The 15,991-nt window shown below is 36.2% G+C and overlaps 2 protein-coding genes across 3 annotated transcripts; one reads left to right on the top strand and one right to left on the bottom strand.

Annotated features, from left to right (window-relative positions):
* Window positions 1–3,830: 3,830 nt before the first annotated feature.
* LOC123310869 (endoplasmic reticulum transmembrane helix translocase) lies at window positions 3,831–9,834 on the bottom strand. The gene is made up of 8 exons (XM_044894552.1): window positions 9,436–9,834; window positions 9,290–9,379; window positions 7,667–9,074; window positions 5,800–6,771; window positions 4,741–5,077; window positions 4,549–4,684; window positions 4,351–4,494; window positions 3,831–4,165 (listed from the first exon to the last, which is right to left on the bottom strand). The coding sequence occupies exons 1-8, from the start codon at window positions 9,694–9,696 to the stop codon at window positions 4,073–4,075; spliced, it is 3,441 nt and encodes a 1,146-aa protein (XP_044750487.1). The 5' UTR covers window positions 9,697–9,834; the 3' UTR covers window positions 3,831–4,072.
* A 161-nt stretch (window positions 9,835–9,995) lies between these two features.
* LOC123310870 (ubiquitin-like-conjugating enzyme ATG3) lies at window positions 9,996–15,973 on the top strand. 2 transcript variants are annotated; one of them, XM_044894554.1, is made up of 7 exons: window positions 9,996–10,060; window positions 10,204–10,322; window positions 10,638–10,958; window positions 11,097–11,225; window positions 12,517–12,663; window positions 12,713–12,840; window positions 15,614–15,973. In XM_044894554.1, the coding sequence occupies exons 2-7, from the start codon at window positions 10,251–10,253 to the stop codon at window positions 15,762–15,764; spliced, it is 948 nt and encodes a 315-aa protein (XP_044750489.1). In that variant the 5' UTR covers window positions 9,996–10,060; window positions 10,204–10,250; the 3' UTR covers window positions 15,765–15,973. The 2 variants fall into 2 exon arrangements, with proteins under 2 accessions (XP_044750489.1, XP_044750488.1); XM_044894553.1 differs by lacking the exon at window positions 9,996–10,060 and having other exon boundaries at window positions 10,129–10,322.
* Window positions 15,974–15,991: the final 18 nt, after the last annotated feature.

Genomic DNA, 15,991 nt, shown 5'->3' with positions numbered 1-15,991 from the left:
GACAAGGCCTTAAGGACCTTTCCGATTCCAAATAACTCAGAGAACAATATCCTGAAATTTTATGAAACACCCTTATACCTACCTACCTATAAACTACGCCAGTGAATCGAAAATTTTGAGCAGCATTACTAGGGATGGTAGAACTAGAACAATAAAAATAAGTGGTTTTTTTCTTATGTCCGAAAGCTCTTATGAAGAGTGCTACAACTCTCAAAAAGGGACTAACGATAATCGGTTTTTCCTAGATATTTTCTGAAATAAGTAACATATATTCAAATGGGTAATATTCGATGATATCAAGACCCCTTATTGGCCTTATTCCTTACTTATGCGTTTATTGTTCGGAGACACTAAGTAATTTTGAAGAGGCGTTTCTTTGTTATCAGTTTTTTACAAGATACGATTAAATGAGTATTCTTTGCAACTTTTTCTTGAAAGGGGCACTCTTGATATATTGAGTATAGAGTGAAGACCAAATTTGTCTACTCTATAGTAGAAGTTAGAAGTAGTGCTTCTAACTAATTCATCCATAAATTAACCGTTTTAGAGTTTTTCAGAAGAAACCGAGGTTAATTTAGAGTTTAACGCCCCCTCACCGATTATCAAAAGACCCTTACTGGCCTTGCTCGAGAGTTGTGGAGATCTTATATTTTTGTTCATGAATTGCATCTTCTTTCCCATGCAACCCACCAACAGTCGTTTCTAATAAAGTCCATTCCTCATTTCACGATTTGAATTCTCAACAAAAATGATATCTAAGTACTAGCGAAAATCCCCTAGCTTCATGGTAGTTGTTTGAATTTTGTCAAGTATCTTCGTGCGGTACCTCTCATATATATTAAAACTAACGATTTCCGTCATGTGCTTGGTTTACCTAATGATCCTTTTTATCATAATCATGATTTACTATTTATTGCTGAAGAAAATTACATTACAATGAGACAAAGGAAATGACATTGAATCCAAAAGTCACATTCTATCAAAATTCTTGTTTAAGCGGAGCCCGAAACTGAAAATTATGTGTGACGATACTTGTGGATGGGGATTTCTCATTTTCATTGTTGGCCTTCTGATGGGTATATATTTTGTATACATGCTACGAGAAGTATCAAGAGTATGTTGAAAAAACTGTGATGACAAAAGCATTTTCATCTATGAAAGAATCATGAAAATCTGACAGGCGAAACTAACTTCAAAAACACTTTTGATAATGCATGATCCATTTGTTAGCAAGAAACATCTATGATTGAATCGTTAGAAGTGTAATAAAAATGTTCAAAATAAATGGAATGATTAATTTTTCATCCATATTATTATTTGATAGATACTCTAAAAAAGCGATAGAAGGCATTGATTTATAACATTCAACAATGTTGAATGACAAGAATGTAAATCATTTGTTGAGGGGTGAAGTACCAACCCGCAGCGTATTGGCATTGTTTACTATGCTGCAACATGCAGTGAAGCTGCTGCGTCGGCCACTCACGAGAACTTTTTCTGGGCATTCTTCTATGCTGGCTACCCGAAAGTCCCGGAAAAAAAACGCCTTGTGCGAGGCTCACATAAGTTTAAACGCGACAAACAATGCCTCGAGAATGGGCGTAGTATAACAATAGTTATACTACGTCTGAACAGTCCGAACACCTGCCTGTGCTGATTCGTGGTAAGATATGTCTGGGTACAGAGAGCATTGGTTTTATCATCCTTCACCGCGTTGCAACAGCATATTTATATGACTTGCAGCATAGTAAACAACGCCAATACGCAACCCGGCGCATCTCCGGGTAGCGGATAGGAAGCCGGCCTGTAACAGTGACCGTATATGAAGAGAAGGCCAGCAGGGAAATAACAGAGGCTGGTTGTGCTTGGAAACTCAACTGGCAGTAATACCCTGCCGCGGACCAACTTCTGTACCAGCTGTTGTCTCGTGGCTAACGGATTTCATCAAGATAAACGATGCCAAATGGGACCCCGAGCATACCTCGGGGCTATTCTGTTATACCAACGCTGGTCTTGGCCTCACTGCCTGGACCGAGAGGAAACAACCTCATCAAAAGTTCTAAATCCAAGGCGAGAAACCAGTTATATAGGGGCATGCATGGCTAGATAAAAGACTAGTCTCTACTTGTTTCGACTTTAGAGCACCCGGGGGAACTCCACGGGGTATATACCTCTTACTTTTACATGCGGGGCGCTGCAGAGGTGGAACGATATGACCCTAGCTACTCTAGGGATCATTTATGGATAAAAAAAAACTACTTTAAAACACTGGAAAAGGGATGGAGAAAATCTCCACTTCCTCATCCGGGCACCCTGTAGTTCCTTTAGAGGGAAAGGTCAGACGACCTAAAAATCGTCTGGCGTCTGAGTTGCCCAAACTGGGACAATCAGGATGCAGAGACGACTCACTGAGGAAAGGTCCCAGTGGAGCTGAGTTACGGAGGTACCTGGGACTCCTCTCTCAGGATATAGAACCTGATGAAGCAGGCTTTTCAGCGCTCAGGACCGAAGGACATTGTAACGCAGAAGGAACAAGGCAAGAGAGGTCAGGAGCAGATAACACCTCGCATGAGGACTCATTGAAGCCCTCTCAGATACTGGAGTTCATAGTTTATTGAAACTCTGGAGCTGGAGGGCGAGCTATAGAGGGCGCTTGTGAGTACAGCTCAGATGAGGGACACAAAATAGACCTTAAAGTCGCAGTGAAATTACTTCATGTACCTACTGCAAAAAATATAAAAACTTGAACAACATGAACGAATTTCGGGCCGTATCTATTCAAATATACTTTTTTCTAAAATGAAATTGATTTCTACAATTCTTATTCAATTAAGAACAAAAAGGTTCCCTTCGTTTTTCTTCTAGGGTGCACCACTCTTCAGTAAAAAATTTAAAACCGCTTGTTTTATTCAAAATTACAATTACAAATTACAAGAACTGTTGAAAATGGCCGCCTGCAGATAGGATACAAGAGTCCAGTCTTTTCCTCGTGGATTGCGGAACTCCCTTGAATTTGTTATTTATTCGAAGCATTTCCGGACAAAGTTCTACATGACTTTATTGTTTTACTGCTACAAAACAAGAAAAAACAACAAGGTCCTGAAATATTGTGAGAGATGACTTCCTTCGGATGTGATGATGTAGCACAAGTTTCAAATTGGACAGCACATCGTGAAGGTCCTGGGATGGGAGTTTTCTTTACTTACTAAAAATTATTATCTCAAAAATTCTAATGTACAATAGTACCGCAATTTTGAATTTCCCCTATTTTATCCGTGATATTTTCGATCCATTTTCAATCCCTGACAACAAAAGAAAATCATAAAGTTTCCAAAATTTCTGCATAGATAACTCAAACTTCGGCATATTTGGGATATTCCTGTTAGGTTAGGTTGTTAGGGGAAAATTTAGCTCTTTACCGTTGACTTAATGCTTGGCTGTGTCACAGCCTTCTAAAGGCTGTCTCTATAGACGGCTGTGGCTGTGTGAACCCACATGGGGGTATCCTGAACCTGTTCTCCCCATTTTTTCTTTTCTTTTTAACAATAGCAGTCTTCTGTCGCCTGATTTACGGGAAAACAAGTTTAGCAGACAGAGGTTCTTGAAGTCTCTTTTCTCTCTTGATTCTAGGCTGTGTAAAACCACAACATTATTTAACCTGAATTTTCCTATGCAATTCAGTAACTGGAACTCTTAAATAATATGCACGCTGTTTTAGTGAAATTGTAATGTTATTAGATGAAATTTATATTTCCGAAGATTTTTCATTCTTATGTATAAATAAGTGTCTCCGCGCTCATGCTATGACAGGAAAGTGAGCTTCAAACTTGTAGATGCAATAATTCTCTATTAATAAATAAAGATAAACTCAGTCACATTCACATGATTTATGGAATTCTTAATTTGATGTACAAAAATATTGCAAATATTTACTACATCATTTTTGTGAACTGAACAAAAATTACTTCACAGTAAGTGGAATGACATTCTCAAGAAGCTTGATGCTTCAACCGAAAGAACCCAATCAACTTATAGTCTTTGTCCAAGTCTTAGTGTTCCATGTAAAATAGGACTATCCTTCACCACACACCCATAAACATATTCGGTCCACCAGATATGAGAAAAAGAAGTCAGCAAAGAGGACTTCTAGAAGAATAATTCGAAACTGCAAATAAGAGCCATTATTAAAATTTGATTTTTCGTTCATGAATTGAGGATGGCATAAAATGTTCAAAATTTAAAAAATGTACCAATGAAAGGCTTAAATTCTGTATATTTTAATATTTCCTACTGTTAACAATCCTTTTTTCACCTTTCCCTATTCTTGAGTAATTTTCAAAATGTACTTACATCTGGAGGGAAATCGATTATTTCGAACTGAGCAGATAATTCTGGTAAAATACCAAGAGTGAGAGCTAGTACAACACCTCCTGAACCAAGAATACTGTAGAGAAGAGCCCTATTCTGTCTTATGCTCTCCATGTATGGATTACCCTACAAATAAAAAACTAAATTTCGCATTTTGCATTAAGATTACCAAATCATTACCCTATAATTAATAGCAAAAGTTGCTATTTGTAAAGCCATTGAGATTATATAGACAGTACTATTCACAATATTTGGTTCAAACAGTTCATCTTTCTCCTCCTCAGTCATTTTCTTCATTTCTTCAGTTTCCTCAACTCTATAAATCAATAATTAATATAATATGATTTTCTGAAGATTGTTGAAATAACTCACATTGGTGCTTGGAGTTTGGCCTGTTGAACTAAATAAATTAAACATAAGAAATGAACCATAAACTGCAGCATAACAGTCATAATTGTATAAAGATTAAAAATATTCGGTAATGGTCGTTGCTTAGAAAGCGTTTTCAAAGGCTTTGATCTTGAGATGAAAAGAAAACAGGCTGCTAACAGCAGCCCTTGCAATGTAGCTTGCATATCCCTGAGTTTTATGCCATCCAGATATAATACTGATTGTGTATAGGCTAATATTAGTGCATTGAGAGCCAATATCTTAAACATTTGTAATGTTGTTACCAAAGTGCATCTTCCTTGTTTGATTATATGGCACACTGAAATAAAAAAAAACTAATTTGAAAATGCGGCAGACAATGAATAACTATTCATTGTGTGAGTCTTTCATAATTTTTTAGGAGCCCCTGCTTAGACACAAGCCCCTACAAATGGCATAGTTTTCTGGTTTCCAAGAAAAATTTAAAAATTGCTTTTCAATTTTTTTCTTATAAACCAGGAAAATGACAGAAATGCAAACTTTTTATAGGAGAGAGAGTGCAATAAAAAAAAATTGTGGTGTAATGTCAGCATATCTGCCTGTGAAAGAAGAATAAAATAAATGCAAAAACCGGGATCACATAAATAAGTATGAGAGGAAATTATATTTTAGTTTGTAAAGGCCACCCTATGTACGGGCAACATAGCCCCCTATAGGTCCTATGTTATGTATATGGGAAAAGTGGAATAAAAAATTGAATTGAATTAAATGTCAGCATGATATCTGCCTTCGATTAAAGGAGAACACCACTAAAAAAATTTTTATTGCCTTCTCGATTCCATAGAATGTCTGCTCAATTTCATTTCTGTCAGTTTTCTGTTTTCTAAAAAAAAATAAAAATTGGTTTCAGGTGCCATCTTTAAGGAAGTGTATCTAAGCAGGAATAAATTCCAAATTTCCCTCTTTGGCTCCTTCAGCTAACAGGTTTCTTGAGAAGAAGTAAGTGGAATAGGTCGCCACATGAAGAAAATATTTGAACACTCAAACGTCATATCCACTTACCACACATAATTGATGACAATCTACTTGTGAAAGGAGAAGCAATACTTGCATCACCCAATTTCACAATTTGTGGGCCTTCTTGTTCTTCCATTTCTTTCAACATTCGGTTTATATTCTGTTGTAATTTTTCCTTTTGTTCTTCCTTTTTTGATAATCTATTTCTAACTGGCAAATGGGAATTTTCTTTGAGCTTTTTCTCTTTTTCCTTAATTTCTTTTAGATCAGGCATTCTTTCTGGTGCATTGGAAAGTATAGCCACCCCACAATCAGCATGTTTCAGAGCACCAACATCATTAGTTCCATCCCCACACATAAGAGTCATATAACCAAGGTTTTTCAAACTAACAACAACAAATTCTTTCTGTTTTGGGGCAAAACGAGCAAATACAGTGACATGGGGCAGAATCAATTTGAGGAATGCTGGGAAGTTAGTGTTCAAGTAAGACAGCCCATCTCCTGTTATGCAAAGATCATAATTCTTTGTCAGTGTTTTATAATCATATTCTGAAGGAAATTTAACATCTTGATCAATGGATTCCCATTCCCAATCATCATTCTTCACAAGATTCAGAATTGGCTTACTAGTAAATTTCAATTCTTTAGACACGTGACAAGCAGTCAATGGATTATCACCAGTAATCATCACAACTCTATGAGAAGCATTCTGCAATTCTTTTATTACCGCTTTCGAATCCGTTTTCAAAGGGCATGAAATTATGACGAATCCAGCAAATGTCAGATCTTTTTCAACATCATCTCTACTGATCTCCCTGAGTTCTTGAGATGACAACTTTCCAAGTTCTTTTGTACCCAGAGCAAGAACTCTAGCACCCCTACGAGACAATTCAAGATAAACCTCATCGTACTTGTCAGGAATGGTCTTGAACATTGATCTCAAAGTTTCTGGTGCACCCTTTACACTTGATATATAATGAGTTTCAGTAGACCCAGATGGGGTATATCCAGCAATCACTAAAAAAAAACGCTTCCATTATATTTGTATCTAGTCTTATTATTTTTTTTTTCAATGTCTATTTGTTTATTATTTCAATTATTTTCAATTTACCGGAATATAATAGAGGGAAGGCCAAGGTCGATGGTGGTTTTCCGAAAAACGAGAAATACGTTTTTATTGAAAAGATTTGCTTCTTGATTCAGAACAACTGCTCTTTCGTTCAAAAATCAGTGTCTTTAGTGCTGCAGTGTTGCCGCTTATATCGAAAATTAGTAACTTCTTTGATATTTCAACTCAGACAACTTACATTGCATTTTGTATTGTATAATACTTCTCTGTACCCTTAGAACATGAATACATGGAATGGAAAATAAACATCCCAAAGAATGTAGTGAGATAGTTGCTTAGTGTTGCCAATCACAATTGAGATAGTTGACCCGGACAGCATTGTCACATCAATTTTCAGTATGAATAGATAGGAAGTATCTAAATTTTTCAATAAAACGCCACTGCCTTAGTGTTGCGCTAGACAGAGAAACATCGAATGTGTGTACTACTCATTCGTAGCACTGAATGTTCATTCCATGTATCTATGTTTTAAGTCCATACCTATATCCACCGGTTTTCGAGTAATTTAATGATTTCCTTTTTTGCAGAAAATAGTTAATTAAACATTTATGTATTACTTCTACACTTGTAATCCGATGAAGCTGAATTTTCCAGACACTAAAACGATGAAACCTGCATTTTTTTAATATAACGAAATATATCCTATGAACTAAAAATGAATAAAGGAACAATCTAATTGGCAGATGGCGTTCATGTGATTGTCATCTGCATAGCTTTCTTAAGCTGCATCCACATTATGGATATCTGACTGACTACTTTACATGAAGACAAAAGGACACTCACCTGACATTCTCTTCAAACTTGAGGAAAAATGAAATCGAGTGAATATTTTCAAAACAGCATTTTTTCCCCTTCTTGGAATGACAACATCTGATTTGGTCAAATTCCAATCTATAGCCAACAAGGTGGCTTTTTCTAGGGGATCACCAACCATACCATCATCAAGCTGTGCTAATGAGTGACAGGAAGCCAAAACTTGTATGGTGTCACTTGGAGCATCACTCAAAGCAGTAACTGATGAGTCTTTTTCTGCTAAAGCTACACCTTCAACTATCAGATCATCACTAGTCAAGGTACCAGTTTTATCAAAGCAACATATATCAATTTTCCCTGCAAAAGGAATTCTGAAGGGTTCTGTACAGAATACTCCAAGTTTTGATAATGCTAACAGTGAAGTATTTACTGCTAATGATAATTCAATTGGGAGTTCTGGCGGGATCACAGAGGTCAAGATGAGAGTACACTCCAAAAATAACTTATATCTGTTCCTTTCTGGGTCCTCTATTCCCTTCTGCCACACATACCAAGCTGCAGCAATGGCAAAAACTAATAAGAACATTATGAAACCAAAGGTTTCCATATTATTAGCAGTAACTCTCTTAACTCCAAATAAAATTGTTCTCAATAACTTTCCTTGAGAGGTATTGAACCCTGTTCTCAGTACATAAGCAACACAACCATTGTCTTGAGCTCTTAGGCCACTTGTAGCCTTCAAAGGTGGTGTATGTTGTACAGTTCTTGTTCCACCAAAAAGTACATGTAATTTACTGTCAGCATCTGGATCTAATATTTTATCTTGATCAAAAAATTCAATTGCTTCTTTCATTTGGGGTACTGACTCCCCTGTCAACATACTCTCATCTATTATACATGAACCTCTCAACAGCAGAACATCACAAGGAATAAGATTATCCTTTGAAGTCCTGGTGATAGATATTATATCTCCTGGTACCAATTCATTAGTTGGCATCAACCTCCATTTACGGTTTCTATAAGTCATAATATTATATGGTTTGTTTCCCATTTTTCTTATTTCAGCCATGTTCCTCAACTGCTGTTGCACCAATGTGCACTCAAAAAGTACGAGCATAATAAGGGTAAAAATTGAATAATACCAATATTTATCCAAACACCACAATGCCACACAAAACACTTGAAAAACAAAAAAAGGGGCAGTGGCTCTCTCTATGAATAATTCTGAAAACTCAGGCACTACCATATCAAGTTCATTCTTTCCATAATGTTGAATAGCTTTTTGTATATCTAGTTCTTCTTGATAACCCTTACTTGACAAATATTCCTTAAATGATTTATGTATTGGGAATTCTACTCCTCTAAATGTTTTCTTATCAGAATCCCAAATATATTTTGTTTTTTGAAATATGAACCATATTTTTGTTTCTTCGATTTCCTGAAGACAAAAGTAATGGAATTATTAATGTGCAAGAATAGCACGACAGCTAAACTTTTGTCTAATAAGGTGAAGTTGTTATAATTTCATAATATTTTATAACTACGAGTATCTCTTAATTCATTCAGGGATTTTTTTAATACAATTTATGTTAAATGTTATATGTTGCATGTAATCCACCGAGTAATCCACTAAACCACATAATATTCACCTACCTTTGAATGGTGAAGTGAGACCAATTCTGAACTTCCATTGTTCAGTGTAGGAACTACTTTCACAACTGTAGCTATATGGGGAGTAGATGCCTGTTGAAATGAAAATTCATTCAATTTGTGGCAATCTACAACCAAATCTCACTCACCTTGTTACAGGTAAAAAAACAATTTACATGAACTGACCAATAGCAAGCCAAAACACATAAGATTTGTGCACAACCTATTCCAGCAACTACAATTAATCCCCCTTCATAAAATTCGTTAAGACCAAGAATACCTATCCAGAAATAGATCCATAAGGAATGAAATATCAAAAATGGGAATATATAAAAATGAAGAAGGGTACTTTTACGGGTGTATAAACTAACAGATTGAATTAAATCATCCAGTCTTTGAATTGCAGTCATGGCTTATCGCCTTTTTCTTTCTACTTTTCGTTAAAACACCTTTATATCAATATTGTAGCGGATATTCCCATTTTTTTGACAGGAGTGCAAAAGCCAGATGAAGGCAAGAACGTGAGGTTATGACATCATGACAGTCTACGTCAAAATGTTTACAGAAACAAGAAACATAGACCAAGGCCCCGAGACGTTACAGAAATCACCCACGGCCTCTTTACAGAATCACATCAGGAGTTGGAGACGTTGGAGTTGTTATTCAAATGAGCAGGAGTTGAGAGTCCCTTCGATACTTCGATTGAAGGGATGCATCCTATCTGAGTCTGAAATATGTATTAATTTTCCACAGATTGCAGAGGATATCTATGTGGTAATTTTCTGTCAATATTGATCAATTGATTGAAGAAGAACATTGATAATGATAACAGAAATTTTGATTTTGATAGGAATGAAATGATAACACTATTATGAAATGAAAATTTAACTCCGTTGAATTCAACAGTTTAATTACAGGTAGTCCTCGTAGTCTTATGTTACATCGTCAATAGAAATTATCCGAGATGCAGAACGTTTTTAACAACATAAAGGGCACTGCTTTAGGTGTGGCGGAATATTTAACACCAGTCTTAAAGGTGAGCATTCAAAATTATCAGAAATTCTACTAATGAGGCAGAAGCTTGAATCATTTTATGGATGTCCAACTGAAAATTCAAAAATGCTTTGCATGCCCATTCATGAATACGTCAAATTTGAAGCATTTGTTTCTTATCAAGGATAGTCCTTCACCCCTATTTCAATCTGCCTCCTACAGATTACTCAGTAAAATCTCTATCTATAATCATGACATTGAAATAAAGATTATCAGCTTGATACTCTCATTAAATCACCACTATTGAGCAAAGCATAGGTACTAGAGCAGATAATCACTTCATCCATAACCCTTACAGGAATCAAAATTCAAAGAAACTGGAGTTCTTACTCCTGAAGAGTTTGTGGCTGCTGGTGATCACTTGGTACATCATTGTCCCACTTGGCAATGGTCAGGAGGAGATGAATCGAAGACTAAGCCATACCTACCTAAAGATAAACAGTTTTTAATTACTCGAAATGTGCCATGTTCCCGAAGATATGAACATATGCAGTATTCAGAAGATCTAGAAAGAGTTATAGAATCAAATGATGCAGATGATGGATGGGTAGATACACATCATTACGATCAGAATTCTGGATTAGAGGATAAGGTTTCTGAAATGACTCTAGAATCTAAGGTAATTTTTCAGAAAGGAACAAGAAATATAGAGCATCTTTAAAAGAGAACTAACCAAGCCATATGGCTATACTACAGTATTTTAGTTTATCTTCATTTAATTTAATTCTAATATTGAGTTTCTTCGAATGCTTAATAGCCCTCGGAAATGACAGATTCTGTACTTGGAAATCTTGACAAAGATGATGATGATGATGATGGAAATGAGGATGAAGAGGCTGAAGATATGGAAGCATTTGAGGAGAGTGGGATGTTAGACGATCAACAGGTGATATAAATACACTTATTATGATAACCATAAAACTGAATTGCACACAACCCCCTTTTAATTGTAGGAGAAGGTGTGTTGCTCTGATGAGCTTGAATAAGACTGAAACAGTGATCAGCACCTACCCTTCCTCGATGTAATAGTCGGTTTATGTTTATATGAGCTGGTGGTATCTGTCTGAATTAATTTCAATTATTAATTATTCTAGCCTATAAATAGGCGATATTTCATTTCATCATTTTGATTCCTGGACACGGTTTCCGCCAAGACAGCAAACATTTTCCCCTGTTCCTTCTTTCATGCATGTTGATAGCCATTTGAGGCTCATGCGAATGAGTTATGGAACGATTGGAGATATGCCAAACTTTTTATGAGGCCATTGGGAGAGGGTTGAGTTGGATATCCTTACCTGCCAGATGGAGATGGGTTATTGTTATAACTTCCAAGTGTCCACTGGCATTTTACCATCGATTCCAAAACATGTTGTGTTGCTCTGTAGTGGTCAAATAAGACCGAAACCATGGTCAGCACCTACTCTTCATTGGTGGAACAGTCTCACCTTTGGCACTCTCAATGATGGTAACTGGCAAGTTAGATTTGGATTGAGACTTCTCACTGGATGACCATCTTCTAAAATTGAGGTAGAAAAACTTTTGGCCCTTGAGATGAACTGATTAACTGAGTCTGGTATAGGTGCTCTAAGTGGCCACCTGCTTGATAAAGATTCAAATAGAATGATGGTAATAGCTGTCCTTTGTGCTGTTGAAGCACATATAGAACTGCTCTACACATTAAACACAACATCCCTGAGTTTTGGATCATACACCTAAGAAATTCAACACCTACTATTCCTGTAGCAAAGGAAGTCCTCCCTTTTCACTTGCAGTCGAGCTGAATTTTTCCAACTTCATGCTGGTTGACTGTAGGTCCCATGGGCTCTCTTTAAGATTGGGTGCAGCACCAGAAAAAGAAGAAATAAATGTATAATATGCCATAATTTAATTAAGAACTTGAGTTTGGAAATCGTTCCCTAAAGCACCATTGTATAGTTCAGATTTGAGCAAGTGCAAGTGTAATTCTTTAACGGCACTAGTGCACACCCATTCGATTCTACTGTAATCCAACTGGAATTCTCCATAAATTTAAATTTCACCCTATTAATTCTTAGCAATTGCTGGAGTTGAAACATTCAAAACCAGATACAATATCTCCTAGTCTCCTGTGATACCATAATATGAAAAAATGGAAATGAAGAGGCTTCATACATTTTTTTTTTTTTTTTTTTGTACAGGCCACAAGAGTGATAGAGCAACCAACTGTGGTCAAAAAAGGAACACAAGAAGAAGATGAAATTATTCATACTCGTACATATGATCTCCACATCACTTATGATAAATATTACCAAACTCCGAGGCTTTGGTTAACTGGTTATGATGAGGTAATGATCGTCATTATGATTGATAGTTCTCAACCATTCAAATTTTCAGAAACAAAAGCCGCTTACAGTTGAGGAACTGTACCAAGATATAAGTTCTGATTATGCAATGAAAACGGTAACCATGGAAGTTCATCCACATTTAAGTGTGCCAAAAATGGCCTCTGTACATCCATGCAGGTAAATTTTTATTTTGTGCCTCTAGGTTAAGTCCTTACTATCATGGTTCATTTGTCAGTGAAAATATTCTAAAATGCAATATTTATTTTAAACTAGCTGACCCGGCAAACGTTGTTTTGCCATATAAATAATTTCCTAATGATTAAATTACTAAAATGGCTATTAAAAAATAAGGGTTGATCGTAGAAGGGTGAAAATTGAGGATTGTATGTATTTTTGTATGTTGTATCATAAAAAAATAGAAATTAAAAATTTTGTCTAAAAAATAAAAAAAAATTAGGGGTGGACTACCCCTAACATTTAGGGGGATGAAAAATAGATGTTGGCCGATTGTCATAGATAGCTGACCCGGCAAACGTTGTTTTGCCATATAAATAATTTCCTAATGATTAAATTACTAAAATGGCTATTAAAAAATAAGGGTTGATCGTAGAAGGGTGAAAATTGAGGATTGTATGTATTTTTGTATGTTGTATCATAAAAAAATAGAAATTAAAAATTTTGTCTGAAAAATACAAAAAAAAATTTAGGGGTGGACTACCCCTAACATTTAGGGGGATGAAAAATAGATGTTGGCCGATTCTCATAGATAGCTGACCCGGCAAACGTTGTTTTGCCATATAAATAATTTCCTAATGATTAAATTACTAAAATGGCTATTAAAAAATAAGGGTTGATCGTAGAAGGGTGAAAATTGAGGATTGTATGTATTTTTGTATGTTGTATCATAAAAAAATAGAAATTAAAAATTTTGTCTAAAAAATACAAAAAAAAATTTAGGGGTGGACTACCCCTAACATTTAGGGGGATGAAAAATAGATGTTGGCCGATTCTCATAGATACCGGATAAGCACAAAAAATTTCATCAAAATCGGTCAAGCCGTTTCGGAGGAGTATGGTAACGAAAACTATGACACGAGAATTTTATATATTAGATTAAACAAACTTTAAAAAACAAACTCCCATTATCTAAAACTTCTCGCAACACCCATGAAAAAAAACTTTACAATTCCCTATTGCCTCGTTATCGAAATGATATTAATGATCATATATCGATTGGGCCCCTTCTATAACCTCGACAAGAAGTAGTCGCGTGATACTGCGATCCCGGGTAAATTTTATTTATTGCCTAAATTCGTATTTCTTCAACCTAACGTGAAAAGCATTTTTTCATCGGGAATGGATATCACAGATAAGGGTCACATTCAACAAAATTGTACTTGTTAATAAATACTGAACTTTCAATTATTACATGAATCATGGATTACTCCACAAATAAACATTGAAGGTTTATGCTTTGAAAGCAGGTTCGGTTTTATGTGCTGCAAAGCTCAAAACCATAATTTTTTTAGCAAAATAACAAATTTTTTTTAGAAACAGTGAAAAATTAAAATGCGTTGGTACTGCTGGAACATTTTCAAAATAGCCTGTCTATGAACAACTATATCCCGAAATTATTTCACATATTGTGGCGAAGTCAGCCATGACCGCTGCTTGGGTCGGTTCATAAAACCAATACGATATTCAATACGGTGGTACGTTGACTTATCGTCAACTTATGGGACCAACAAAGGGGTTCTGCACTGACTACGAAACCTTGTTCAAACCTGCGGTGGTACCACGATCGATCGACAATCTATCGAGAACTTATCGATATCGGATTCGATAAAGCTTTGTCGGCATCTCATTACACCCGACAGTTTTCGTGTCATACAGAGGAAACCAATCATGTGTGGTACAAATTTCCACCTACTTGACTTAAAGATAAGGTAGGGAAAAAAGGGGAAAACGAGATTAATGTCCCGTCGTGCGCTTGTCGTGAGCTTGTGGTACGTACTCTGGCTAGTAGGGCCTTGTCCCACCAAAGCAACGCAACAGCGACGCGACAACGATCCGATATCGCCAGCGTGTATACTCCATTCACTATTATTTTAGCACTCTGTTGGCCTTGGTAATTTGGCGCATTCCATTCTATATAGTACGAAAATGTGAAGTTATGACGGAAGCGAAAGCTGGACACCCTACAGGAGACATATTAAACAGCTTTAACAAACGCAACAACGTCATCTAAGACAAATAATGCTCATCAGATGGTTTCACAAAGTTTCAAATGCAGATGTCTTGCAGCACGCGAGTTGTACAACAATTGAGACTCAAGTAACGAGAGCCCGACTCAGATAGAGCTGCCATATTCTGAGGATGCAAGACACAAGACTTCCCAAAGTAGCTCTGTATGGCGAATTCACAGAGGGAGCTCGGAAACCAGGAGGCCAGTATAAGCGGTTTCAGGATATACTGCATCAATCCCTAAATTCAGTTGATGCTAATCATAACTGGGAACAACTTGCGTTAGATAGATCACAGTGGAGGTCTTTGGTCCACTCAGATTACAGAGATTTCTCTGTAATCTGTGGTGTTACCTTAAAAAACGCCTCCGGAGCTACTTTCATCAAGCATGCACCTACGTGTGCCCCTCACCTGCAGAAACTGAGTGCCCCCTCCCATAATATCATTCTGGATGCTCCACTGCTTGTGATCGGGCATCCCTAAAATCTCACCTCCCATCTAAAATTTTATCTGTTGGATTGCGGATTTTTTCGCATATTTTGAATATGATCCACCTTCTTTTGAGTATGTCAAATGTCAAGGTGACCGTCAAGGTCGAAGCTAGGTCAACTTTCGTACTGCCCAGCGTCTGCTATTTACAGTTTTTTTCCATCGATGCGTCAAATCAGTGCAATGCATCGTTGATAACAAGTTCCAATTTTTTCAGGCATGCTGATGTGATGAAGAATATTATAGCCACAGTTATGGAGGGTGGAGGCGAATTAGGTGTTCATATGTACCTCATAATTTTTTTGAAGTTTATGCAATCTGTTATTCCAACAGTAGAATATGATTTCACTCAAAATTTTACGATGTGAATAAATAAATCACAATAGAATTTTCATTGATGATTCAGGCTTGATGTGGTATAAAATGAAATATTTTATTTTTATTTCTAATATATTTGCTGTGGCATCTATAATGTATATGTATTTTAAAGAGGCTGAATTTAAACGACTTTATTGATTTTATATTTAAGCTTGAAGTGTTTCTACCAAATTGATATTGAATAAAGTTTTTAGCTATACATTTTTTTTATTGAAAC

The sequence above is a fragment of the Coccinella septempunctata genome, chromosome 4, assembly GCF_907165205.1.
Source record: "Coccinella septempunctata chromosome 4, icCocSept1.1, whole genome shotgun sequence".
NCBI classification, from domain to species: Eukaryota; Metazoa; Arthropoda; class Insecta; order Coleoptera; family Coccinellidae; genus Coccinella; species Coccinella septempunctata.
Note: the sequence above shows the minus strand (reverse complement) of the source record. Positions and strands in the feature narration are given on the sequence as shown.